General features: G+C 40.9%; 1 protein-coding gene and 1 pseudogene across 1 annotated transcript; one reads left to right on the top strand and one right to left on the bottom strand.

The window, feature by feature from the left end:
* Positions 1 to 431: 431 nt before the first annotated feature.
* Positions 432 to 20,523, top strand: SLC26A2 (solute carrier family 26 member 2). The gene is made up of 4 exons (XM_045902958.3): positions 432 to 691; positions 13,320 to 13,496; positions 14,552 to 15,284; positions 16,978 to 20,523. Exons 3-4 carry the CDS (start codon positions 14,577 to 14,579, stop codon positions 18,493 to 18,495), a joined length of 2,226 nt encoding a protein of 741 aa, XP_045758914.1. The 5' UTR covers positions 432 to 691; positions 13,320 to 13,496; positions 14,552 to 14,576; the 3' UTR covers positions 18,496 to 20,523.
* On the bottom strand, positions 9,753 to 9,835 carry LOC123836232 (U4 spliceosomal RNA; annotated as a pseudogene).
* Positions 20,524 to 27,877: the final 7,354 nt, after the last annotated feature.

Genomic DNA, 27,877 nt, shown 5'->3' with positions numbered 1-27,877 from the left:
TATTGGGACCTTCAGTGGAGAGTAGGTTACACTGAGGGCAAAATCCCCTAATTTCCCAGCTGACCTTTCCCCATTCTGGGCCTTCATTCCCCATCTACAAGGCGGGGGTGGGAGGGAATGGGGTTCCAAGGAATCAGCGATCAAGACTTTGCCCTCACGCAAACGCAGAACACTTAACAGCCCTAGACAGAACGCTTCCGGATTTCTCCTGACACTTTTTCCTCCCTACGCTTTCAGAGTTAAGGCGGAAAACCGGCAAGAACTCCTCGCAGCTGCGATCGGAGGAGGACTCGCCCTAAGAATCTGGGACTCGTGGCTCCGCTGCCCAGGGCAGCCAATGGTGAGGAGGAGAGCAGCCAGGGGGGCGGTACCCCCGCGGGCCGGGCCGAGTCATTGGCTGGCGGCCGCGTCGCTCGCCGACGGGGCCACGTGACTGCCACCTCCTGAATGGTTATACTGGTTGGGTCTTCCGCACCTCTCGGTCGGGGGCTCCTGGCCGCTCCCCGCGGTCCCGCCCGGGCCCCGCCTTTTTCGGGGGCTGGGCGATGGGCGGAGAAGGGGACGGGCGGGTTAAAGGGAGGCCGGCCCGGGACCAGGCTACCTCTGCTCGCGCCGCGGTGTCCGCTCAGTCCCGCCACGGCGGAGGACGTGCCGCGAGCCCTCGTTGAGCGGGGAGGCCCAACACTGAGAGGTGAGAAGTGGGGGGGGGGCGCGAGAAGGGCGAAGGGAGCGGTGCCGCCATGCGTGCGGTCAGCCGGCCCCTCTTGGCGGCATCCTGGCCTGTGTCCGAGGCGTGGTGGGAAGAAGCCCCGGCGTCGTGGCCAGGCCGTGGTAGGTGGGCGTGCGTCGCGGTTGTACCCTCGGTCAGCAGGGGCGGGAGCTGGAGCCAGGCCCCCCCTCTCCCACCGCGGCCGTCCCGACCCTGCTTCTCGGCTACCCACCCTCTACCCCACATCTCGTCGGGGCCCCCGCACCTCGTAGATAACGGTGCTGTTCTTCTCCCTGAGTCCTCATCTGACCGTCTCGACCCCAGATAACTGGGAGAAAGACCGAGGAGATCGGAGCCGCCACCACCACCCGGCCTCCCACCCTTGGACAGATGGGGAAACTGAGGCTTGGACACGCGAGAGAACTTCATTATCTTGGTTTTTAAAACCACACACCTGGTTAGGTACACATCAGGAACTGTACTTCTTCGTAGACTAAGTTGAAATGCTTTCGCTGGATAGATAGGGATACTGAAAGGACACAGAGCGGGCCAGATCTTTGCCTGACATTATACAGTAAGTCATTTGCAGAGCTAGGACTTGTACCCAGCTGTCCCAGACTCACAGAATATCAGCCTGGGCCCTTTCTTTGCACAGATTGGGGACCACGTGAGTTAGAAATATACAGGCATCCATTAAACTTTCTGGCACCCATTCCAGTTCCTTTTTTCCATTTCCTTATTTCTAGGGCTCTTTATATGAAATCTGGAACTAATGTGATATCCAGTATTGGGGAAAGCAGAAATTCTTGTTTTTGAAAATCGAGTAAGAAATGGAGAGCCAGTCGTGTTGGAAGAAATAAGCCCATTTTTTCCCTTCAAGAATCTCAAAGGACAGACTAGTAGCTGTCATTTATTGAACAAATGCCATGTGCCAGGCACTGTGTTAAGTACTTGTGTTAGCTTTATACAACTTGCAAGTTAGATAATGTTATTCCAATTTTATAGGTGAGAAGTTGATGCTGAGTAAAATGAGGTTTTTCACCAGTGCCATACAGTTGTTGAATAGTGTAGCTGGGATCTGAATAGAGATCTGTCTGACTCCAGTACATACCCAGTGATTCTCCTAGTATGGCCCTCACCTCACTGGCTCTGAGTCACCCAGGGTGCAGTCTTGGATCTCATTCCTGAATTTGCCTGAGAATCTGAATTTTAAAAGATCTCTGCATTTGAATATCACTGTACTATATAATATGCTGCCTCCCAGGGGAAGATCGAGATTTACATATTCTGGGCTTTGGAGAAGTCTAGATTAGATTTATGAGGGGTGAGCATTTTGGGCATTGACATTACTTTTAGTGAGCATAAACCCCCAAGCAGATGGTTGCCAAACTGTAATTTCTTGATTTAGCTTAGTTATGGTGAATGGAGGTGGAGAGAGAGGGGTCACTGCTTTTTCTTTACTCCATAGCTGTTAAGCTATCATTCATCCATTCACTCAACAAATATTTGTTAAGCACTTACTAGGTGCTGTACATGGTTCAAGGCATAGGAGATAACAACTGTCAACAAAACAGCAAGTTCCTATCCTCATGAGAAAGACAATTAACCATAAATGAATGAATGAATGAATGAATGAATGTAGTGCGAGGTGATGAGAAAGGCCATGGAGAAAAATAAAGCCAAGTAAGTGCGATAGGAGTGCAGGGCAGGGATGGGCCCAGGAGGGAGGCATGGCGGCAGCAATGGTGCTATTTTAGAAGTTGTGTCTGGGAAGGAACTGATTAGGACAGTAGTTGAACAGAAACCTAAAAGAAGCAAGAGACAAATCCATGAACATAGCCCCAAGCAGCATTCCAGTTAGAGGGTCAGCAAAAGTAGATGGAGGTAGGAACCTGCTTGGCTTGTTTGACTCTTGGCTGGGATACGGATTATTCTAACCAAAGTGTAGTTACAGAGGTAAATTTTACATTGTTTCTCCTGATAGAGAAGGAAAATGAAAATGTTACCAATGCATGTGTGTCATATGAAAGATAAGTAATTTTATTCTTAATCCTTTACCAAACCTGCTTCAATAATGTTGTGTAAACTGCTTCAAGCAGTTTGTTACCTTCACTTATTAAAATTAATAAGATTCAGAAATGAGTTGAGCACTTAACCACGAAATATTGATTTGAGCTAGCTCTTAAAACTTCTTAGCAAGGAAACAAATTTGGGGGTGAGGTGGTATTTTAGAAAGAGAGGGAACCTTGGAAATGGGAAAATGAGGGTTGAGAATCTGGTCCTACTAGTTGAGCAGGTGACCGGAGGAGAGGATTCATAATCGGTTCTCAGATTTATTGAGGAGTCAAATGGGAGGTGTATGTGAAATATTTTTGAAAGCATTGAATTACTGTTAAGGAACTATTTAATAATTCAATCGTGGTTTTACATTAAGTTGTTTCCCTCTTGGGTATTTTACTTTTCTGTCTTACATTGGGCTTTATGCCAGAATAATACATCATAACGCTTGTACTACTGCTATATGGTGGTTCTTCTTTTTGCCTCACGGACATAAATGAACATTGTTAATCATTTGTGATGACTGGAAGATAGGAAGACTTTTTTGTCTTTATTACGTTTACTTGAAACTTCACCTGTTCGTTCATTTCAATAAATATAGGTATACCACTGTCTACACCAATGGGAGGCATTGGGTAAGGTGTTGGGTTATGTAGGAATGAAGATGACTTGATGTTTGCCTTTAAATGAATACTGTAGTTTGAAAGACATGTAACTTTAAGTGCTAAGTAGTTATATGGAATATGTCAGGGCAGCATAGCCAAAGGAGTTTCAGCCCCCTTGCCCTGTGGCATTTGAGGTGGGCCTTTAAGGATTAGGAAAAGGACCAAGATAGATGGCGATAGAAGGAAAAGGCATTCCAGATGAACAAACAACATGAGCGAAGACCCAGAGGAACAAAGGATGCTTAATATTTTCATGGATGCACCAGTGCATGGAAGCAAGCAAAAGAAAGGCAGGTTCAGCTCATTTATGGAGAGAAGCCTATACTAAGCTTTTTAGGTTATATGCAGTAGAAGGTGGGGAACCATTGCAGATTTTTGAAGAGTGAGTGTATCCAAATGGTTTGATCTCATGTTGTTAATGAATGTTTCTCTTGAAGAAGAGGGAGCATAGCATGGTGGTTCAAAAATGTTGGTTCCGGGATGCCTGGGTGGCTCCGTTGGTGGCGTCTGCCTTCAGCTCAGGTCATGATCCTGTGGTCCTGGGATCGAGCACCAGGCTCCCTGCTCAGCGGGGAGCCTGCTTCTCCCTCTGCCTGCAGCTCCCCCTGCTTGTGCTCTCTTTCTCTCTGGCAAATAAATAAATAAAATCTTAAAAAAAAAAAAAGTTCCCATTAAGTGTTTAAGGCTAAAATATGTCTGTGATTTTCAAGTAGTTGAACGGAAAAAACCCCAAACAAGTATGTTTGGAGAGTGCAGAAGTGCAGATGTAGCAAAACATTAACAATTGGTGAATTGTGAAGTTGTGTAATAGGTGAATTGTGAATAGCCAGTGTTCCATGTATCATTCTTTTAACTTTTCTGAAGATTTGGAAAGTTTCAAAATAAGCAGTCCAGAGACAGAGTAGGTGTGAATCAGACAGGCTTTGGCTCCAGTCAAAATTATTTGCAAACTACACAGTCCACACCAATTACAGCCTAGTTTAACTGAGATTTTTCCACATAAGTGAAGAGAGTCTCTTGGTAGAGAACTTGTTCACCTCAATAATAGGTTCATGTTAAGACTGCAAGTTTTCCACAAACTTTAGATCTAGTTTATTTTATAGGGTTGCTATTTATTTCCCCTTCTCTGTCTGCTTTTGGATTATTCAGTATTTTCTGTGATTCCATTTTATCTCCGTTGTTGGTTTATTAGCCATAACTCTTTGTGATTAATGGAATTGCATTAGGGTTTATAGTAGGAATCCTTAATTTATCACAGCCTACCTTCAGTGATATTAAACCATTTTGTGTATAGCATAAGAACCTTATAGTACTATGCTTCCTCTCCTCCTACTTTTGTTTATGTTAAAATATATATTTAACATAAAATTGGGGGCACCTGGGTGGCTCAATTGGTTAAGCAACTGCCTTTGGCTCAGGTCATGATCCCAGGACCATTGCGCTCCCTGCTCAGTGGGGAGCCTGCTTCTCCCTCTCCCTCTGCCACTGCCCCCCCCCCCCCCCCCCGGCCCCGGCCGCCATTTGTGCTTGCCTGCTCTTTCTCTGTCAAATAAAGAAATAAAATCTTTTTAAAAAACCATAAAATTGGCCATTTTAACCATTTTAAATTTACAGTTCAGTACATTAAGTACAATTCCACAATGTTTTGTAACTATCTATAGTCGTTATTTTTAAAACTTAAAACAGAGACTGTAACCATTAAGCAAGAAATCATTCCCTGCAGTCCCTGGTAATCTCTAATCTATTTTCTGTCTCTAAAAATTTGCCTGTTGTAGATATCTCTTGTAAGTGGAATCATGCAGTGTTTGTCCTTTTGTGCCTGGCTTCTTTCACTTAGCATCACGGGTTCAGAGTTCATCCATGATGTAGATAAAGAGTATCAGAACTACATTCGTTTTTAGTGGCTAAACAATATTCCATTGTATGGCTTGTACCACGGTGTTTATCCATTCATCTGTGGGTGGATACATAGGTTGTTTCCACCTTTGGGCTGTTGTGAATAATGCTATTATGAACAGTGGTATACAAATATTTCAGTCCCTGTTTTTAATTTTTATTTTGGGGGGGTTATATAGCTAAGAGTGGAATTGTTGGGTCATATAGTGATTCTCTCTGTTTGAGGAACTACCAGACTGTTTTCCACCAGGGGTTGTACCACTTTACATTCCCACCAGCAGTGTATCAATTATCTTTCAGAGAAACAAAAATCAGATTTTAACAGTCAAAGGTAATTCTTTTTGGAATTTTTTTGTTAAAACAGCTTTTTAAAAATAGAAACCAGTCCATTAACAAAATATTTATTAAATGCCTTCTGTGTGCCAAATTTTATGCTAGGTATTGTGAGAGTTTCCAAAAAATGTAAAATATCTCCTTGAACAATTTTTAATCCAGTTGAGAAGGTAAAGCATATATTCAGCGCATTTATTGAACATCGAAACAACGGGAATTCAGAGAAAAATGAGATAGCATTTATGTGCTAATGACCAATATATTCCTTCTCTCTTCATTTATTTTTCCAGTTTCAGCTTCTCTCTTGTGCTTGATACCCCATTTCTAAGTGCTCACTGGACACCCTCATTTGGACATCTAATAGAAATGTCAAACCTATGAAACCTAAGTCAAACTTCTTGTTGTCTCCTTTCTTTCCATTTCCTCCTGCATATTCCTATACGTCATTCTTCCTTTTGTGTGATCCACCTCACGATTCGTCTTAGATTTGTCCTCCTTTACTGTCTCTTGTCTGGTTGTACCGCTGAAATGTCAAACCTCTTGCACCCCTGCCCTGCCTTGGAGTTTATGCCTTTGTCAGCCGTAGCCTACAGGATGAAGTCCAGGCTTCTTGGGATCAAATGAGAAACTAATCTTTCAGTCTAGTCTTAATCTCCTGCTGCTTCACCCCAGGAATCTGGCATTCTGGGTGACTTTTTCCTGGGTCTTAGATTATACTAGGACTTTCAACTGCCCTGAGTTTCCTTTCCTTTCTTATTTGCAACTTCCTCACATTGGCCTATACCCTATTCTCCACTCTCAGAATACGACAAACCTCTGTTAATGGCACTTAGAGTGTTATAGCTTATCTGTTTATAATTGTCTTAACCCTTTGATTGTGGGTAAAAACTGGGTTTCTTATTCATTTTAGCAAGAACTTATTGATCTGTTATGTGCTAAGCATTGTTTTTGGTACTGGGGTTACAGTATGTGTGAGAAAGACTGTAATAGTTTCTTTAATGTATAAATACATAATAGAATTTCAAAAGCTACTGTGAAAGTGCTATGAAGAAATAAAGCCAGGTAAGGGTTTAGAGAATAATGGGGTGGAGTATTATTTCATTTGGAATGTTCAAGGAAGGTCTCTCTAAGGAGATGATACATCAGCTGAGACCTGAAGGATGAGAAAAAACCTGCAAAGATCTGGGGTGTGATTATTCCAGGCAAAGAGAACTTGAGCAAGTGCAAAGACCCTGAAAAGGGAATCAGCTTGGCATGTTCCAGGAACAGCAAGAAGGCTGTAGGAAATGAGGGTGGAGAGGTAGGCAGGGTTCAGATTTCGTAGGCTATTAGAATAGCCCAGATAAGATGTGATGGTGGAGGGGAGTGAAAAGTGGTTAGATTCCAGGTCCTTTGGGCAGTAGGGAGAAGAGCAGCCAGGACTTACTGATGGATCATATATAGGATTCGTGGGGTAGGGAAAAGAAAGATTGACCCCTCCGTTTGGGGTCTAGGTTCTGATGCATTGTGTCTAGCACAGTGGTTCGCTTATAGTAGGTGCTTAGTAAATATTTATGATGTGATGAAGACCAGTACCCAATCTCTAGGAGCTCCCATAGAAAAGTTAACCAATCCAACCTTGGAGGGCTTGTTGGCACTAATGAACATTTGTGGAGTAAGCAAGGGTTGCAAACCCACAGAACAAGGATGGGTCTGAATTTTCATCCAATGGGCAGCAGTCCTTCCTTTTCTTCCAGGAGGCCTGCCCTCTCACAGTGCTAACTTCTCAGTCTTGGGCAAGAGCCTGGAACAGTTGCCTAGGCTCCAATCATCCTGACTGCAGTTACCTGTGAATGGGATGGAGATGGGTATGGAAGCTATGATCTTCCCTGGATTTGTTGGGCAACAGTGAGTTGGAGGATCAGATGGTACTGTGTAAATGGAGACTCTGCCTTAGTTGTACCTGTTTATGGTTTAGTTTTTTTTATCTTAAGCTATTTCTTTATTCATGAAAGGCAAAAAAAGTAAAATATTAATTGCTTAGTAGGAAAAGAAATATTAGCATAACAGAAGATGGAATAAGATAATATATAATTATTTATCAAAGATGTAATCAGATAATATATAATCAGAAGATGTAATAAGATAATATATAATTATTTATCAAATGAGTGATATTTTAAACCCTTCTCAGAAACCTTCAGGGACTCTGTACTGTCTGCAGATCAAAGTCTACCTTTTTAAATCTGGCATACAGGATCCTCCAGAATCTCCCCCAGGTACCTTTGCAAAAGCTTCCTCTTAAACCAATTTCCCATGTGCATCTGGTGCTGTAAACATTCTAATTTCTTTTCTAACAACCTCAGAACTATCTCTGAGTTTTCTTCTCCCCCATACATTTTCCAAGTCCTCTCTTATTCTTTCAACTCTGACCCAGACTTTAGAGCCCAGGTGAGACATGAGACCGGTTCTTCCCTTGAAGCCTTTCTAAACTATTCTAGCTCTTGGAGATTTCTCCCCTGTGCAGATGCTGTGATCATGGTAGTTGGCAGCTTCGGTTTTATGTAGCAGTGAGTCGTGGTGGCACGTACATCCAGGTCGAACAAAACATGACTATGGAACCGTTATGTTTCAGAGGCCAACTTTACCATTCTCCTCTGAAAACGATTGCCCTCTGAAGAGGCATTTCAGTTTCACAAATTGCAAAACTGTTATATAAGCACTGTTAGTTAGAATTATATGCTGTAATTACCAAAAGTAGACATTGTTTTGCTTATATCCAAATCTTCAAATAGAAGTTGGCTGACCACTATCGGGCATATATAGAAGAGGCGTAAGCTCTCTTCTAGTCCAGGGCTCTAGCCTCTCGGTAATTCACACGGGAATTGTGCCAGTGCTGCTGATTACTCATCTGGATCCAGACGACCCTCTAGGTGGTCCCAGCTGCATGTGTGCAGTTGAAGAAGAAAGTACAGAAATGTCTTTCCTTTTGGGGTTGCCTGAACTCCTGTTGTTTAATGCATGCCTGTGTAAATGTACTTTGCAAACGTTTTATTGTTTTTCCTTCTGATTCCTGCAAAGTAATGTGGACAGTACGAGTGTTTTCCTCTTGAACCTTTTCTTTTCTCACTCTTAGTGAGTAAAGTTAGTAAAGGGAGAAACTAGCCTCGACGCTACAGTAGAATCATGTTTTATTGATCTTCATGCAATGTACAGTTTGTATTTCAACTTCCTTAAAATGGCTGTCTGGCTGTAGGCTCTATTCCAAGGATAAACACTGTCATCTCTTAATTTTCATGAAGCAGTTGATGAATACTATAATTGAAAGCAGTAATTGCCTTGGGGAAATGAGAGGATTTTGGTGCAAAAAGGGATATTTGAAAAATATATCCCAAAGGAGGTATTTCCACTTGAAAAGAAATATTGCTTTGCATCCTACTTTTTTTTCTGTATTTGAGTTATTTGCTTAGCAAATGTTGTAGTTCCTATTTTTAGAAAGCATATACCTGGACATTTTGGAGGATACAAAGATGAATTAGAGTGGAGCTTGCTTTCAAGGAGTTTAGTTTGTATGAAGGTCATACCTACAATTTAGTTTTAAGACAATTTTTTTTTTAAAGATTTTATTTATTTATTTGACAGAGAGAGGCACAGCGAGAGAGGGAACACAAGCAGGGGGAGTGGGAGAGGGAGAAGCAAGCTTCCCACCGAGCAGGGAGCCCGATGCGGGGCTTGATCCCAGGACCCTGGGACCATGACCTGAGCCGAAGGCAGACGCTTAACGACTGAGCCACCCAGGCGCCCCAGTTTTAAGACAATTTTTAAAGTAGCTTTATGTTGCCTTGAGTTTTAATATACGTATGAAAAAGAAAAAAATATAGTGTTGAGGAGAATTTTGGGCGGTGAGTAGGACAGATAAAGGAGACTATAGAGGGCTTTTGGATTCAGACTGATGGCTCTGTCAGTTCCACTGCTAGGACTGTTTGTGAATGAATGCCTAAATTTTTGAGAGCTAGAGCTGAAAAAGGACCATGGCCAAGAGTATAGCGAACGGGGAATGGGGTACAAGTTTGTAGTTGTCAGTGCTAGGTAGCAGGTAGGTGAAAGTGGGATGTGTAGGGTAGCTGAATTCTATTAGCAATAATCGCGCCTCGGATAAACCTCATTGGCTACAATACTGCCACTGCGCAAAGCTTAGGGTAGCTGAACTCTAACGTGTTTGGAAGTATCTGAGGTTAGAGAAAGCTAATTAGATAGGTGATAGGAATAGCGTCATGCTCAAAAAGAGCTATGCTTAGAGTCCTAAAATCTGGATTTTATTACCTGGCTCAGTCATTTACAAGCTAAATAAATGACTACATTGGGCAAGTGCTTTCTATATATATATATATATATTATAATCTATTTATATTTAAAGTAGGTTTCTTGGGGCGCCTGGGTGGCTCAGTTGGTTAAGTGTCTGACTCTTGATCTCAGCTCAGGTCATGACGTCAGGGTCCTGAGATCTAGCCCTGTGTCAGGCTCCATGCTGGGCGTGGAGTCTGCTTAAGATTCTCTCTCTCCCTCTGCCTCTCCCCCCACCCTTCCTGTCATGCTCTCTCTCAAATATAAGTAAGTAAGTAAGTAAGTAAAAAAATAAATAAATAAATAAATATTGGGTTTCTTATAGATAGCATATAGGTGGGTTTTATTTTTTTAATCTAATCTGACACTCACTACCTTTTAATTGACACCTTTAGACCATTCACAGTTGTAATTATTTCCGTTTGTTTTAAACTCTACCATCTTGTATGGTACTGGCACAAAAATAGACACATAGATCACTGGAACAGACTAGAGAGCCCAGAAATGGACCCTCAACTCTATGGTCAACTAATCTTCGACAAAGCAGGAAAGAATGTCCAGTGGAAAAAAGACAGTCTCTTCAACAGATGATGTTGGGAAAATTGGACAGCCACATGCAGAAGAATGAAACTGGACCATTTCCTTACACCGCACACAAAAATAGACTCAAAATGGTTAGAAGACTAAATGTGAGACAGGGGTCCATCAGAATCCTAAAGGAGAACACAGGCAGCAACCTCTTCGACCTCTTCACAACAACTTCTTCCTAGAAACATCGCCAAAGGCAAGGGAAGCAATGGCGAAAATTGGGACTTCATCAAGATAAAAAGCTTTTGCACAGCAAAAGAAACAGTCAACAAAACCAAAATACAACCGACAGAATGGGAGAAGATATTTGCAAATGACATATCAGATAAAGGGCTAGTATCCAAAATCTATAAAGAACTATTAAACTCAACACCCAAAGAACAAATGAGCCAATCAAGAAATGGGCAGAAGACATGAACAGACATTTTTCCAAAGAAGACATCCAAATGGCCAACAGACACATGAAAAAGTGCTCAACGTTGCTCGGCATCAGGGAAATCCAAATCAAAACCTCAATGAGATATCACCTCACACCAGTCAGAATGGCTAAAATTAACAAGTCAGGAAACGACAGATGTTGGCGGGGATGCGGAGAAAGGGGAACCATCCTACACTGTTGGTGGGAATGCAAGCTGGTGCAGCCACTGTGGAAAACAGTATGGAGGTTCCTCAAAAAGTTGAAAATAGAGCTACCATGTGATCCAGCAATTGCACTGGGATCCAAAGGGGTACATGCACCCCAATGTTTATAGCAGCAATGTCCACAATAGTCAAACTGTGGAAAGAGCCAAGATGTCCATCAACAGATGAATGGATAAAGAAGTTATGGTGTACACACACACACACACACACACACACAATGGAATATTATGCAGCCATCAAAAGGAATGAAATCTTGCCATTTGCAACGACGAGGATGGAACTGGAGGGTATTATGCTGAGCGAAATAAGTCAATCAGAGAAAGACATGTATCATATGACCTCACTGATATGAGGAATTCTTAATATCAGGAAACAAACTGAGGGTTGCTGGAGTGGTTGGGGGTGGGAGGGATGGGGTGGCGGGGTGATAAACTTTGGGGAGGGTATGTGCTATAGTGAGTGCTGTGAATTGTGTAAGACTGTTGAATCACAGACCTGTACCTCTGAAACAAATAATACATTATATGTTAAAAAAAAAAAAAGAAGAAGAAGAAGATAGCAGGAGGGGAAGAATGAAGGCGGGGAAATCAGAGGGGGAGACGAACCATGAGAGACTATGGACTCTGAAAAACAAACTGAGGTTTCTAGAGGGGAGAGGGGTGGGGGGGGTTAGCCTGGTGATGGGTATTAAAGAGGGCACATTCTGCATGGAGCACTGTGTGTTATATGCAAACAATGAATCATGGGACATTACATCAAAAACTAATGATGTAATGTGTGGTGATTAACATAACATAAAAAAAAGATAAACTCTACCATCTTGCAAGCTGTTTTCAATGTGTTCTATCTACTTTTGGTCCCCTTTTTCTTCTTTCTTTGCTTTCTTTTGGATTGAGAATTTTTTATGATCCCATTTTATCTCTACAATTGACTTATTATTTATACTTTAAAAAAATTTAGTGGTTACTCTTGGGTTTGTAATATACATCTATAATCAGAGCCTACCTTCAAATAATAATGTATCATTTCACATCTAGCTTAAGACCCTACAATTCCCAATTCCTCTACCCATTTTTTGTGCTATTTTTATACATTTTATTTTGCATATGCTATAAACAAAATACATTCTTATTGTTGCTTAAATGTTTATCTTTTAGAGCAATTAAAGATATTTTAAATTAAATTATTTTATTTTCATATGTTCCATTCCTGGACTTTATTTCTTTGTTGTGCATTGTGTAGACGTACTTTCTGTCAGCTATATGTATATATAGTAGTGCTGGTCTACTGGAAATTCTCTTAGTGTTTGTCTGAGAAAGTTTTTACTTCTCCATCTTTTAAAAGATATTTTCTCTGGGTATAGAATTCTGGGTTGGCAGCTGTTTTTCTGTGGTAAAGGCATCACTCTTTTATCTTCTGATGTTTCAAATGAGAAGTCGGCTATAATTTTTGTCTTTGTTCCAGTGTGTTTAATGTGTGTTTTTAATTTGGCTGCCATCAGGCTGTTCTTTGTCTTCAGGATTTTATCTTTGTTTCCAGCAGCTTGAGTATGATATATGTAGGTGTAGAGTTTTGTTTTTGTTTCTGTATTTGTTCTTTTTGGTATTCTCTGAGATTCTTGGATCTATAGTTTGGTGTCTGTCTTTAATTTTGGAAAATTCTTGGCTACTATGTCTTCAAATATTTTTTCTGCCCGTTCTTTGTCCTCTCCTTTTGAGATTCCAATTGTACGTAAGTTAGATTGCTTAATATGTCCCATAGCTCTTGGATGTTCTCTTACATTATTGTTATTGATTTAAAAAAAAAAATTCTGTTTTTCTCTTTCTTTTTCAGTTTGGGTAATTTCTATTGACCTGTCCTCAATTTCATGGATTCTTTCTTTGGCTCTGTCAAGTATGTTGATGACCCTGTCAGAGGCATTCCTTCTCCATCTGTTACTTTGTTTTTCACTTTTAGTATTTCAGTTCAATTCTTTCTTACAGTTTCTATCACTCTGTTGCATTTTCTAGTATTAACTTTTATCTTTTTCCTTCCCAGATAGCAACCATGTAGGGCAAAATTTAGATTTTCTTAGTTTTTTCTTATGCCTCTTTTGCATTTCTTAGGTTTGGAAAAGCCTTTTGACCCAGGAATCACCAGAGCTGTTCCAAAATAGAAGGACATAAGAAATTTATTCAAACTAGCTTGGCCTGAGTAGGAAGTAAGAAGAGAGTTATAGACGGGTTGCATTGAGGAATGAAGAGCTGCTGTGTGTATCCACAAATCTGATTGACTTGCTCAGGGTAAGTGGTCATCTAAATCTGTTCTTTTCTTCTTTATCTACTTAATAAGACCATCAAGTAACTATTATTTCACTCTTGTTAAGTGGGATGACCAGCTATAGCCCCTTCATCCAAAAAAAATTAATGTGTGTTACTTTTACAATAAAGGATATGTTTTTCTCTCAGTTCCAAAACAGGAAATTTTCTGAGTCTTCCATCTAGTATATTTTATCTCTGTTTGGCCACAGTCATAAAGTTGTATGTTCATTTGTTCTTTGATTCATTCATTTTGTAAGCCTACTGTCTCAGAGTTGCTATGCATTTGTTGGTGATTACAATGATGAACAAGATATCCTTTCCTCCAGGAGCTAGAGAGACTCTTACTTAACTAACAGAAGAGTGTGATTAGTACTATAATGAAGGTGCAAAATGCTATGGGACACAGAGGGTATAGTGATTCACTTGAGCTAGGGGATTGGTCGGTGTAGAAGAGGTAGCATTTTAACTGGGTATAAAAATGATTAGAATCTTGATGGGCAGAGAGGTCAGTGGCCATTCTAAGCTAAGCAAACAGCTAACTCAAAGACATTGATTTGTGAAGTATCTGGTAAACAGTTTATGGTCTACTCCAAGAAAAAGACCATCTTATGTTTCAGGGACTTGCAGGTAGCAGTGAAGGTTTGAGACTAGATCCTGTTTTGCGGTACACCTGGAAGTGAAAAACTTGGAAAGAAGACAGTGATAGCAGGACAAGACAGACCACCCTGAAACCTTTTCTAGAGGAAAAAACTGCAGGGGGAACCATGCAGAGATGGAGAAGAATTCTTGATGGTTTATACTTTTGGGAAGTCCTATACCCAATGACTTATTTGCTTTGACTTGGCTATTTGTAGTCTGTTTTTTTGTTTTTGTTTTCCCCGATCAAGACATATGAAGCTCAACTAAAGAAAGTGAATATAAGATACCTATCCCCAAACTGAACTCCTTAACTCTCATGAATGACAAATAGAACTGTTAAAATGTGTGAGCACTGAGAATTACTTAATCCATTAATTCTGGTGTTTTCTTCACTGTAGGAGGCTAAAGCATCTATCTCCAGAAATGTCTTTGGAAAGTAAAGAGCAATATGATCTGTCACCCAAGAATTCAGTTGAAGGAAATCACCAACACAGTCCTCTGTCTGATATGCATCCGGAGCTTGAAAAGGAATCAGGTACCAACTTGAAGCAATTTGAAGCCAGTGATCAATGCACACCTTATCGTAGGATCCATATGGAGCCTCAAGAGAAACCAAGTACTAACTTCAAGCAATTTGTCACTAAAAAACTGCAGAAGAGTTGCCAGTGCAGCCCAGCCAAAGCCAAAAATATGATTTTGGGTTTCCTTCCTGTTTTGCAATGGCTCCCAAAATATGATCTGAAGAAAAACATTTTAGGGGATGTGATGTCTGGCCTGATTGTGGGCATCTTATTAGTGCCCCAGTCCATTGCCTATTCCCTCTTGGCTGGTCAAGAGCCTATCTATGGTCTGTACACGTCTTTTTTTGCCAGCATCATTTATTTCCTGTCGGGCACCTCCCGTCACATCTCTGTGGGCATTTTTGGAATCTTGTGCCTTATGATTGGTGAGGTAGTTGACCGAGAACTACACAAAGCTGGCTATGACACTGCCGAAAACGCGCCTTCTACTTTAGGAACGGTTTCAAATGGGAGCACGTTATTAAACCAGACCTCAGACTGGGTGTGTGACAGAAGTTGCTATGCAATTACTGTTGGCAGCACTGTGACCTTTATGGCTGGAGTTTATCAGGTAAGAAATGGTGGAGGAAGTGGTTACTTCTAGCAAAAGAAATCACTGTACCTGAAATGTCAGATCTGTAAAGGATCGCAGAGATCATGATGATTAAAGCTGTCATTCGTTGAATGCTGCTTAGGATATGTGAGGGATAGAGCCAAAATTCAAACCCTGGTCTGCCTCTGCAGGTAAGTTAAGGCTGCTTCTCTTTTCTCAACCTTAGGCTGCCCTCTTAACCAATGAGTTTCAGTCAGCCAGATTGTCATTATTTGGTCATAAAAATGTTGACCAGAAAGGGACCTGAGATCACTCAGTACAACCCCTTCATTTTATATGTTGAGAAACAATGAGTTTGCTTGAGATGGTGTGTGGTTGGTTATTGGCAGAGTCGGCATTAACAAGCAGGAGGAGGATGACAGGCTGAGGGCTGGCAAAAGGAAGAGGGCAGGAGGTTTCAAATTATAGATGCCTCCCCTCCCCACCTTTAGATTTGCTGCTCTAGTGAGTGACTCTCACCCCAGATAGCAATTTTCTTGGACTTCTGGGGAACAAGTTGAGAACCACTATTTCATGTTATTAGCCAGAAGAAAGGATTAGAAAATGAGATTCTCTTCGGGTCTCCCATAGAATCTACTAACCCACCGTTATCATCATGCCCCTGTCTTTTGGCATCCAGGAGTTAATGCCAGCATTAAACCTCTTCTCCCTTATAGGCATTTGGTTCCAATATGGGCAGGGGGAGAGTAGCTCTCTTCATGTTGTTCCTGGTGAAGAGGAGAGGGAGAAGTGGATAATGTGCAGAAGAGTGATGCTCTGCAGGGTCCGTTTTTGCTTTTTTATTAGTATGTCTCACCAATGAGAAAGGGCTCCGTAGAATTCTGAGGAATCATTGGGAAGAGGAAAAAATAAAGAAATAAAAAAGTTTTGTCTTTGAGGATGCAGATTTAGTATGGGGAGCAGTTTGGCATAAGCACATATACACTGAATGAGAATAGTTTCTCAGCATGAGGTTAAAGAGTGTGTTCTATAATGATTTTAAATGTGATTCTTTGATGTGAATCCAGTGTTTTGTTTTATCAGTTAAAACTTCACTTTTATTGTAATGATTTGTAATTTAATGAAAACACATGGTTTTTTAATTAGGAGAATTGTTCCAGTTTGAGTTTTTATAATTTCTTGTGGATCCTTAAGAATTTTTTCTTTTTCAAAGAGGTCTGAGCTTATTCGTGTTTAAGAAACATTGTAGAGGGCACCTGGGTGGCTCAGTTGGTTAGGCGACTGCCTTCGGCTCAGGTCATGATCCTGGAGTCCCGGGATCGAGTCCCGCATCGGGCTCCCTGCTCGGCGGGGAGTCTGCTTCTCCCTCTGACCCTCCTCCCTCTCATTCTCTCTGTCTCAAATAAATAAAATAAAATCTTTAAAAAAAAAAAGAAACATTGTAGAAGAAGGCGAATCCTAAGTTCTTGTCTCATCTGGGCTGAGTAACAGTGTGACTTTGGGCTAGTTGCTTAGCCCTCTGAGTGTTAGTAAAATGAGCCCTCTCTTTGTAAAACAAGAGGACTGATGTAGAGTTGCGTTTTTTTCTACCTCTGACATTTTGTGATGCCCCAGTGGTATGTCTCCATGCAAAGCAATGCCAGGGTATTTATTGGAGGGTTTAGAAGCTCTTTGACACTTACATGTAACACTTGTATATCCTTCCTTCCAGGTAGCGATGGGCTTCTTCCAAGTGGGTTTTGTTTCTGTCTACCTCTCAGATGCCTTGCTGAGTGGATTTGTCACTGGTGCCTCCTTCACTATTCTTACGTCTCAGGCCAAGTATCTCCTTGGGCTCAGCCTTCCTCGGAGTAATGGTGTGGGCTCGCTCATCACTACTTGGATACAAATCTTCAGAAACATCCATAAGACCAATCTCTGTGATCTCATCACCAGCCTTTTGTGCCTTTTGGTTCTTTTGCCAACCAAAGAACTCAATGAGCACTTCAAGTCCAAGCTTAAGGCACCGATTCCTACTGAACTTATTGTCGTCGTGGCAGCCACATTAGCCTCTCATTTTGGAAAACTAAATGAGAAATACAATACCAGTATTGCTGGGCCTATCCCCACGGGGTTTATGCCACCGAAAGCACCAGACTGGAATCTAATTCCTAGTTTGGCTGTAGATGCAATAGCTATTTCGATCATTGGTTTTGCTATCACTGTATCACTTTCTGAGATGTTTGCCAAGAAACATGGCTACACGGTCAAAGCCAATCAGGAAATGTATGCCATTGGCTTTTGCAATATCATCCCCTCCTTCTTCCACTGCTTTACTACCAGCGCAGCTCTTGCAAAGACCTTGGTTAAAGAATCAACAGGCTGCCAAACTCAGCTTTCTGGTGTGGTGACAGCCTTGGTTCTTTTGTTGGTCCTCCTGGTAATAGCTCCTTTATTCTATTCCCTTCAGAAAAGTGTCCTTGGTGTAATCACCATTGTAAATCTCCGGGGAGCCCTACGCAAATTTAAGGATCTGCCCAAGATGTGGAAGGTTAGCAGAATGGATACAGTTATCTGGTTTGTTACCATGCTGTCCTCTGCACTGATAAGTACTGAAATAGGCCTGCTAATTGGGGTTTGTTTTTCTATGTTTTGTGTCATTCTCCGCACTCAGAAGCCAAAGACTTCGTTGCTTGGTTTGGTGGAAGAGTCTGAAATCTTTGAATCCGTGTCTGCTTACAAGAATCTTCAGACTAAGCCGGGCATCAAGATATTCCGTTTTGTAGCCCCTCTCTACTACATAAACAAAGAATGTTTTAAATCTGCTTTATACAAAAAAACTCTCAACCCAATCTTAGTAAAGGCAGCTCAGAAGAAGGCCGCAAAGAGAAAGATCACAAAGAAAACAGTGATTCTCAGTGGAATCCAGGACGAAGTTTCAGTGCAACTTTCCTGTGATCCCTTGGAGCTTCATACCATAGTGATTGACTGCAGCACAATACAGTTTTTAGATACAGCAGGGATCCATACACTGAAAGAAGTTCGTAGAGATTATGAAGCCATTGGCATCCAGGTTCTGCTGGCTCAATGCAATCCCTCTGTGAGGGATTCCCTGGCCTCCGGAGAGTATTTCAAAGAGGAAGAAGAAAACCTTCTCTTTTATAGTGTGTATGAAGCAGTGGCCTTTGCAGAATATCAGAATCAGAAAGGAGTATGTATTCCCAATGGTCTGAGCCTTTCCAGTGATTGACTGAGAAAGTGGATGGAAAGGAGAATGATGTCCAGCCAATAGGTTAAGGTTTGAAGTATATAACATTTTCTAGTTCCACAGTGGAAACTGTTGCACTTGAAATTTTAACCTGGGACGCCTGGGTGGCTCAGTCGGTTAAGCATCTGCCTTTGGCTCAGGTCATGATCCCAGGGTGTGGGATCGAGCCCCATATCGGGCTCCCTGCTCAGTGGGGAGTCTGCTTCTCCCTCTCCCTCTGTGTGCTCACCCTCGCTCTCTCTCTCTAATAAACAAATAAATCTTTAAAAAAATTGTTTTAACCTGTTGGTTAGACATTATTCCGTTGACGCCGATGGCCTCTATAGGTAGACAAATGCAGCAGGGTTTATAGTTGGGCAGAATCGCAAAGAAGAAAATATTGCAGTTTCAGGTTTTCTTGCAGATATGAGGTATTCTTGGAATTAAATAAACATCTATTGAATTGAACTGTAAAGTAGCCCCCAAACTCAGTTACCATGCTGTTGAAGATAAGCATTTGGACTCTTCCTCGAGAACCAGGAGGTAAAGCTGACGTTGACGTGGCAAGTGCTGGAGCCCACTTGCTGTGACACTTTGGAGAGGGAGTAGAAAGGATCAAGACGACAGTGTTGTGCCTTCTCTGATACCAGCAGGCCAGGAGACTTCTGGGGCAAAGGTTTGTTCTTACTTGTACTTTTCTGTTCCCAGTCTTTGCTCCCTAGACGGCAGTAGGATCTCTGGCTTTGAGTAGGAGAGCACCATCCCTTAAGGCAGGGAACCACAGGCACAGTCTTATCGGGGGTGGGGTGGCTGAGCAGGCTGGTGAAATCCTACCACCGGCCTCATGTTACCTAGAGCATTCTTTTTTAATACATTTGATGTTTTATTCCTGCCTTTTTATTTAAGGTAAGTAGGTAAGTGAAGAGCTCTTCTTCATAATCAGCCAAAATAATAGGAATCCTCCCTGTCTTTTCTGTGATCTCAATCTGTCCCTGTTTCTGAGTATTTCTCTACCATTAAGCTCTATTGTAGCTTTCATTCATTTAGTGTTTCTCATGGAATCTGTCTTATACTGCTGTGGATTACCAGCGACAAGCTTGCTAGGTAAAAGGCACAACGCTGACTCCACAATTCTAGACAGCATTTTAAATGAGCTTGAGGCAACTGTTAAGGATGGATTGAGAAAAGGAATGATTGACGGTTTCCCTTAAGAATTTGTTTACTTAGCAGTGGATTTTTTTTCCTTCCCATGGCATTTTAGCAAGGGTCCCCTGGGGATTGACAGTCTTCCTCAAATAGAAGGTACTATTCATCTTTACTCTTGCAGGAATATTTTATTGTAACCAATGGAAAGGAGTGCATGGAAGTGATAAAGTGCTTCCAAAAGAACATCAATAATTAATTGGTAGATGTTTTAGTGAAAACAAAACTGATGCTTACTGCCGTGCACCCTATTGATGTACAATAAATACGGATGACAGCGACAGCTTTTACCTCTTTAGGTCACCTAAAACTGTCATGCAAGAGGATTTAGAAACATCACATTCATACATCCCAAGTTCTGTGTATATATTATTTCTGATGGCTGGCCACAGGTTGTGGCCACAGGAATAGTTCCTTTTTAAAAGCAAGAATGTCCAACATTAAAAGCTTTTCATTCTGTATGTGGACCTTGATAGGCAACAATAACAACAACAAAACAGGTTTTCCAAAGTTAGGACTAGGAGACTAATTGATGTGAGATTGAAACATTTAGCCACACTATTTAAAGCAAGCAAAATAATTACAGAAATGCAAATCATTTTTAACCTGTTACTACATTCTAAACAACTTAAATTTATTTATGAGAAGCAAACCCTATGTGTAGGGCATCTGTTGGAGTGGGACACTTTTAAACATATGTAGCCTCCTTGTTGGCTCCAGAAACTCCAAGTGTTGCGTTTCTATTGGTAGAGCTCTGTCCATCTGTTTACATGGAAAATGCCTTTCTGTTAAAACGAAACTGTTTCTCAATAAAAAAAAAAAGCTGGATTTCTGTCTTGGAAGTGATTGACTTCATGATTAAATGTAATAGTACTAAATTTTGACATCCGTTTACAACTTAAGTCTAGAAATACTAACTGCTGTTTGTTATGTGGGGTTTTTTCTTGTGTTGGTTTTTAGCCACTATTTGCCCTTTCTGTCCAGTTTTAGGAATAGTAATAATAAAATCACTGTGTCTTGGTTAGTTGTTTGTTTTTAATCCCTCTTAACCACCCCTCCCAAGCCAGGTTTGAATCCAGACCATTATAGATGTCTAATGCCATGTGAGAGAGTAAATGAGTACATGTTCAAGATGACCCTATCATTTAGCAAACACAAGCAAAAAAAAAGTGTCCAAAGAATTTGGAAAATGGAGTAACAGGATCTGACTTTACCTGACTCTTCTGTCCATATGTGGATATAAACAATTCTGAAGCTTTATGCAATTAGCAGATTCCTGAATTATGTTCTGGTTTGTTCCTCTTCTACCCAAACAAACAAACAAGAGATTCTACTTTTGGCAGCCACTGGTAAAAACATTTAAGATTTCACTAGAATTTGTACCTCACTTCTCTGCTTGAGTTGAGGTCCACCTATACTGACACATTGTTGATTGCTAGTATTTAAAGAAATCAAACCTGAAACTAAAATCTAATTCACCAACAAAACTATTCTTTCCATTTTCTTTCTTGCTCAAGGCTTGGATTTTAGTTCAGTAGCTGATACTTTTACACACTTTATTGATACAAAAATATCTCGCTTACCCTAAACTTTAGAGTCTAAAGGAAGCATTTTCTCATTGCTTAATAACAAATGTATAAAATTCTAAATATCTTAAAATGTTCATTTAATTGAAACATAGTGTATACATTCTTGATGGTTAAAACTTTACAGTTGGAGGGGTGGAGTATGCCAATGCACAGAAAGAGTAAGGATTACATTCAAGAGGAGTGAAGGGAATACACCGTTGAAAAAAACTCTTGGGGGCGCCTGGGTGGCTCAGTCGTTAAGCGTCTGCCTTTGGCTCAGGTCGTGATCCCGGGGTCCTGGGATCGAGCCCCTCATTGGGCTCCCTGCTCTGCGGGAAGCCTGCTTCTCCCTCTTCTACGCCCCCTACTTGTGTTCCCTCTCTTGCTGTGTCTCTCTCTGTCAAATAAATAAAACAAAACAAAACAAAACAAAAAAAACCTCTTGGACCGAATGGGGAAGAAAGGAGAGGGACTCAGTTGAATAGGATCCAATCCCTGGTTAGCCCCACTCAGCAGTAGGGAGATCAGGAATAGGAGCCACACCTTAGTTTGACAGCAGGGTCAGAACTGGGTTCTGTTTCTAGAAAGGGAGGGCAGATTCACCAAAGCTGAAAGAGCTGAAGAGCCTGTGGTACCCCAGAGGTGGGGCAAAGGCCCAATTGACTGACTCTGGAGCATAGACTGAGGGACTGTAGCCTCCGATGGTAAAAGTGACAAATGTCTCGTTGACAATTTTTTTTTTAATGGGACCAAAGGAAAACAAATTTGGATAGTCCAACTTAGCTTTTAAACAATAGTAGTCATTGAAACCAAAATTCGGGTTACAGTATGATAAATGGTGATCTTTAAACATGTATCAAGATGTTAGAGAGTTCATTAGACTATTCTAATGCTAATGAATATGTTTTAACAAGAACAGTTATTCTCTGCAGGTGTATTTTCTTAATAGTTTGTCACCAAAGAACACATTATCTGGGTATTAGCCCTACTCTTAATATGTAAGTGAGAAAAAGGCAGTGAATTTCTTGGGAACTTAAATGGAGTCTAGAAGTTACAATGATAAATTTGAGCTCTGATCTTTGTTGATGTTCTTAATGAATTGTTTTCCTCTCTCCGTTGCTATAGATGAGCTATAGGTTCTTTTTGCACCAATGTAAATAAAACCTCAATACTTGGGGTGCCTGGGTGGCTCAGTCATTGAGCATCTGCCTTCGGCTCAGGTCATGATCCCAGGGTCCTGGCATCGAGCCCCGCATCGGGCTCCCTGCTCAGCGGGAAGCCTGCTTCTCCCTCTCCCACTCCCCCTGCTTGTGTTCCCTCTCTCACTGTGTCTCCGTCAAATAAATAAATAAAATCTTAAAAAAAAAACAACAACCCTCAATACTTACTGAGGACCCGTGCAGGGGTCTAGGGCCCTGGGCCAGGTGCTGGGACTATGGTACTAAATCTAGTAGGTGGGCTATACAGTAACTCTCCTAGGTTAACACCTGGGGCACTTAGGAGGTGCTTTATGGAGGGGCTTAGCTGAGCCTGGACTGAGGTCTGAACAGGAGACAGGCAACTGAGGCAAACAAGGAGGCATGGATGCCCCGGTCTATTCAGGGAATGATTCCACAGTGAGATGGCAAAAACCCAATCAACAGGGTTTAGGCTTTGTTTAGTTTTTCTGTTCTTTGAGGTTTCTCTTTTCCCCCTCTGTTTTCTTTATCTGTTCTAGTGGTGCCTTAATTTGCAACTGGATTTTAAAAACTGCAAGGAGGAGGAAATTAGATCTAGAAGGCTTTTAGGCTTTGAACTAATTTGGCTTTTCTTTTGTATTAAGATTTTATTAGATAATCAAGATAAGAATCATCAAGTGTTAATACAAGAATGAAAAGTATAATGGGGGTGGTGCCTGGGTGGCTCAGTTGGTTAAGTGTCTGCCTTTGGCTCAGGTCCTGATCACAGGGCCCTGGGATCGAGGCCTGCATCGGGCTCCTTGCTCAGTGGGGAGCCCGCTTCTCCCTCTCCCTCCTGCTCATTCTCTCTCTCTCTCTCTAAAATGAATAAAATCTTAAAAAAAAAAAAAAGTGAGAAGTATAATGGAACAGGCCAAAATAATGAACCTACTGCTTTGTTATCATAGCCTATTATTATTAAAGTAAAATACTATTGAAATATTGTAAGTTAAGGGTACAGTTTAGTTTTTTAGAAAACTGTTAGTAACTTTAGTGAAGGAGAATTTAGATCTGGGAGTAGGGAAAGATTTATTTTTATAAGGTAATTTTTATCCTGACAAGGACTATTATTTTTAAAAATGTTTGGCACCTAGAATTTTTTAAGTAAACATGTTAAATACAATTGGGAAAGTTAAATAAGCAATATACTAAATAGTGGGGTTTTTTGGTGTGTGTTCTGTTTTTCTCTTTGTGATATAAAATAAGGAGAAATTGAATTGTGAAAACTAGAATACTAAATGCCTTTATTTGAGATACCGTCTTTGCAAGCCTACACTGGAACCTTGTACCTTTCTTAGACTGAATTATGGCTCTGAGAAAGGCCAAATAATTATAATCTTATTACAAAATACCAATGACAAAATTTCTAACTGAAGGCTTTTTAGTTGGCAAATAGACAAGCAGCCTTAGCCAGAAAGGATTTTTAACTGCAGCTTTAATAAACATATTTTAGGGAAGTTCTCTCCACCTCTTCCTCGTCCCCCATCCCTAAAATAATAAGATACTGGGAATCAAAAAGCTCTTGCCCTTTCCATTCAGATCAGTTGGGAAATTACTATTTGAGATCTGATGCTGCTGTGATTTCTCAAAAATTAGTGGGAACAAACCAATCTACATAAAATGCTACCTTTTTTGTCTCCTTTGCAATTTTATATACAAATCAAGACAATACCAGGGTGACAGGTGAATGAACATAAATTCTCAGTTTTGTCTATCCCCTAAAAAGTAAACTGCCCTTTTTTTCCCAATTATTCACAGCTAGTGACTTTTAGGAACACGTTTTATACCACATATATCTTTTTTAATTAAAGCAAGTGCCTTGATGCCATTCCATATAAATCAGGCTTAACCCTCTATGGGATGAGGATGAGTTGATGGATTGCAGCCTGTTGCAGGAGAGGGGGAGTTGGTTAATAGCAAATCTTTTTCTTTTGGAAAGATATGTTCATGTTGTTTATTATGTAAGTACTATATGTGTTGAGATCTAGAGGTGTCATTTCATTTCTACTAATAAATTGTTAATGCTAATAAAATTTTACTCTGTGTCTAAATTATTTAAGTGCAACTAAGAAACACATGTAGGTCACCAGTGAGCTTTGGAATACCATCTCTTTACATTTGGAAAGTGATGCGGTCATTAATTTTTCCCAACTACAGCAAGAAGATCTGTTTTTATAGAAAGACATAATGCATAAAGAAATGCATTTCTTTGCTTTTTTGCTTTGTGGTCCTGAGGGTGTACATTAACCTTTGGGGACTCAGTTTTTTCATCGATGAAGAGGGGAGGAGCACTAGATTGCTGAGGACCTTTCCAGCTCTCATGTTGCATGACTACTATTCTGTACCATGATGGAATCAGAAAACCGGAAACTGGCTCATGTTTAACTACTCCTACCTCTAAATTTTGGTAAGTGAATTTTGAGCCACATTTTCCCATATAACACCTTATATGCAGAATGAAGGAGTTAGACTGAATGGTCTTCGAAGGGCCCTCCCAGTTTTACCATCCTGTATACTCATTCATGTGCACGCAGCATGTGGGATCCAGAGCCTTGTGAAGTGCTTCACATACTCATTCTCTGGCATCTCTCCAGCTACCTTGGAGGGCTCTGCTTCCCATCTGTCCTTTCAGTGCTTGTGTCCTTGGCCTCTTCTCTCCTCATTTAGCATCATTGCTTAAGGTTTGCCTTTTCAGATCTGATTGAGACTGATGGAAGTATGGCTCTTCTTGGAGAAATACCACATGCGCATGTGTACATACACATGATTTATAAAAAGGCTGGTTCATGGACCCCCATGTCATGAATACTTCGCGTTATAAGCTCTCTTCGGATGACTACATCCACATCCATGGCTTCAACTGCTTTATTATCTGTGTGCTGATGGCAGCCAAACATGATTTCTAGCCTTTCCAGAACACCAGCCAGCATATCTGTCTATATATAAATCTCCAGAGCTGTCCAATAACAGCTGGATGCCCAGAGGCACCTCACATAGAACACATTCTCACAAACTCATCTTCTCTTCCCCTGTTAACCTGTCTTGATCATAGCATGACCCAGCAACTCAAGCCAGAAACCTGGAAAATTTTAGAATATTCCTCTTCAAATCCATCTACCTGGTAAGAGTCTCAAATCCAACAACTCTTTCTTGCCCTCAGTGTTCATTTATCTTCAGGACTATGCCACCGCCTACCTAGTTAATCTGTTTCTCTACAACTTAGCCTCCACACTAGTTATCAATTATTTTCTTAAAAAAAAAAAAAAGACCTTTGTTTCTTCTAAGTGGTTCTTTAGTGTTTTCAGAATAAGTTCAGAATCAATGCTATAGCCAACAAGACCTTAAAAACTTTGCCCTTGGGCGCCTGGGTGGCTCAGTTGGTTGAGCGACTGCCTTCGGCTCAGGTCATGATCCTGGAGTCCCTGGATCGAGTCCCGCATGGGGCTCCCTGCTCTGCAGGGAGTCTGCTTCTCCCTCTGACCCTCCCAACCCTCCCCCCTCTCATGTGCTCTCTCTCTCAGTCTCTCTCTCTCAAATAAATAAATAAAATCTTTAAAAACAAAACAAAACAAAAAACTTTGCCCTTGCTTTCATCTTCAACCTCTTGTCCTGTCACACATCCCTTTGCTTGACCAATAAACCTCTGACCTTAAGTGATCCCAAAAGGACCATTTTAAAATACCCCAGGCCTTTATATATGTTGTTCCTTCTGCCAGGAGTAGCCTCCCAGCCCCATATGCATAACTTTTTACTACTCTTTCCAAATACTTCTTACTAAAAATCTCTTGCTCTTGGCAATATTTCCTATTGAATTCCTCTTCTGTCATGCTGTCTCCTTTGGACCTCATCTCTGCCTCTAAAATGGCATTTACCATTCTATTATTTTTTCTTCCCTATCTGCTAACTGGACTCCCTGAGGATAGGGCCGTGTATTTCATCCTTAGAGCCCCTATGGCCAGCAGTGGGTATAATGTCCAAGCATGGATGTATTTGGTGGATAGTTACTTCTCTAGCATTGGTTAATTTGCAGAGCATGTCTGTCTGTCTCAGGTCAATTACATGACCTTTCCAATAGGTTGGAAAAAGTCCCTGGTGAAGGGATAGGTGTGTAATGGGGTTGGTTTAGGTGGCCCAAGGCACAGTTATTTCTAAGTTAGTTGCCTGAACAAGTATTACATCCTATGTCTTTTCTATCTTTCCTTGTCTCCCTTTTCAATCAGAGAAATTAAACATGGCTGCTTCTAAGGGTTCTTGAGTTGGCCAAATTATCTCTATTGTGTAGTCTCCCTCTGCCCTCTGGTGGCCAGAATATGCAACCACGTTTCACTTCAAAGAACTATGGCTTCTGGTAGCATGAACAGTTCTTTAATAGGTAAATTTGGAATACATTATCTGAGCCTATTTGTCTTTTTGCACTACAATTTATTGGAAAGATCAAATGACAAGGAGTAAAACGGTGCTTGGAATGTAATAGGCAACAATTCTTCGCTTCCTCCCTTTTTAATGAAAGAGCCCATCTTAAGAACAGGGCAAAGAAAACTTGAGTTTTATCTAATGATCACTTTTGGTGGTTCTGGAACACTAAACTCCAAGATCTGTTAGTGAAAGGAAGGTCTGGTAAGGGAGGTCCCTGCCTCTAGATAGTACCTGTAAAGTTCCAAATAAGGATGGATAGTAATGACATAGCATTTATAGAACTTAGTCTGTGTCAGATATACATTTTTATCCTCATAACAGCTCAATTGAGGTAAGTACCTAGTTTCAGAATGTTGGCCTACAGAGTGGATTGGTGAACTGGGGCAAACTAATCCTCAATTGGGGCAGGAGGGACCAGAGAGTCAGGGAGAAGCCATGGAGGGCCTGATGAAGACAGCCAACTCAGAAGGGATATCTTCTTCTAGTTTAAAAAAACAAAAGTATCAAACAAACAAAACCCTAATGTCCCAACAGACTCGGAGGTTTAACCAGTGTAAACCAGACTGCAAAATCTCTCTCTTTTGGATATGATTTCCATCTGTAAGGATCTAATTCATTATGATACATTAAATGAGTCAAGAATATGAAATTTTTTTTTAAAGCAAGTTTAAGCACATATTTACTGAATACTACTATGTGCAAGGCACTTAAAGCCTTTCATACCAAAGTCTTGTGTGTGTAAATCCTACAATGACTTTATGTGGAAGGAAATGGCTTAACTTTATATATGGGAATTCCTCATTATCAAAGAACAGATGATAACCTGGACTGGAATACTATTTGAGGCAATAATATTCATAGAAAAATTTGCAAATTCTTTTAAATAGCGGACAGCCCTATCCTATCCTCAAGTCATATTCTAGTAGAATCAATGCTTCATACAGCTTTAAAAAAAAGTGACACTGACACATTACATGTATA

The sequence above is a fragment of the Mirounga angustirostris genome, unplaced genomic scaffold, assembly GCF_029215605.1.
Source record: "Mirounga angustirostris isolate CCGP_5_RB_7025 unplaced genomic scaffold, mMirAng1.0.hap1 SCAF_7, whole genome shotgun sequence".
Lineage (NCBI taxonomy): Eukaryota > Metazoa > Chordata > Mammalia > Carnivora > Phocidae > Mirounga > Mirounga angustirostris.
Note: the sequence above shows the minus strand (reverse complement) of the source record. Positions and strands in the feature narration are given on the sequence as shown.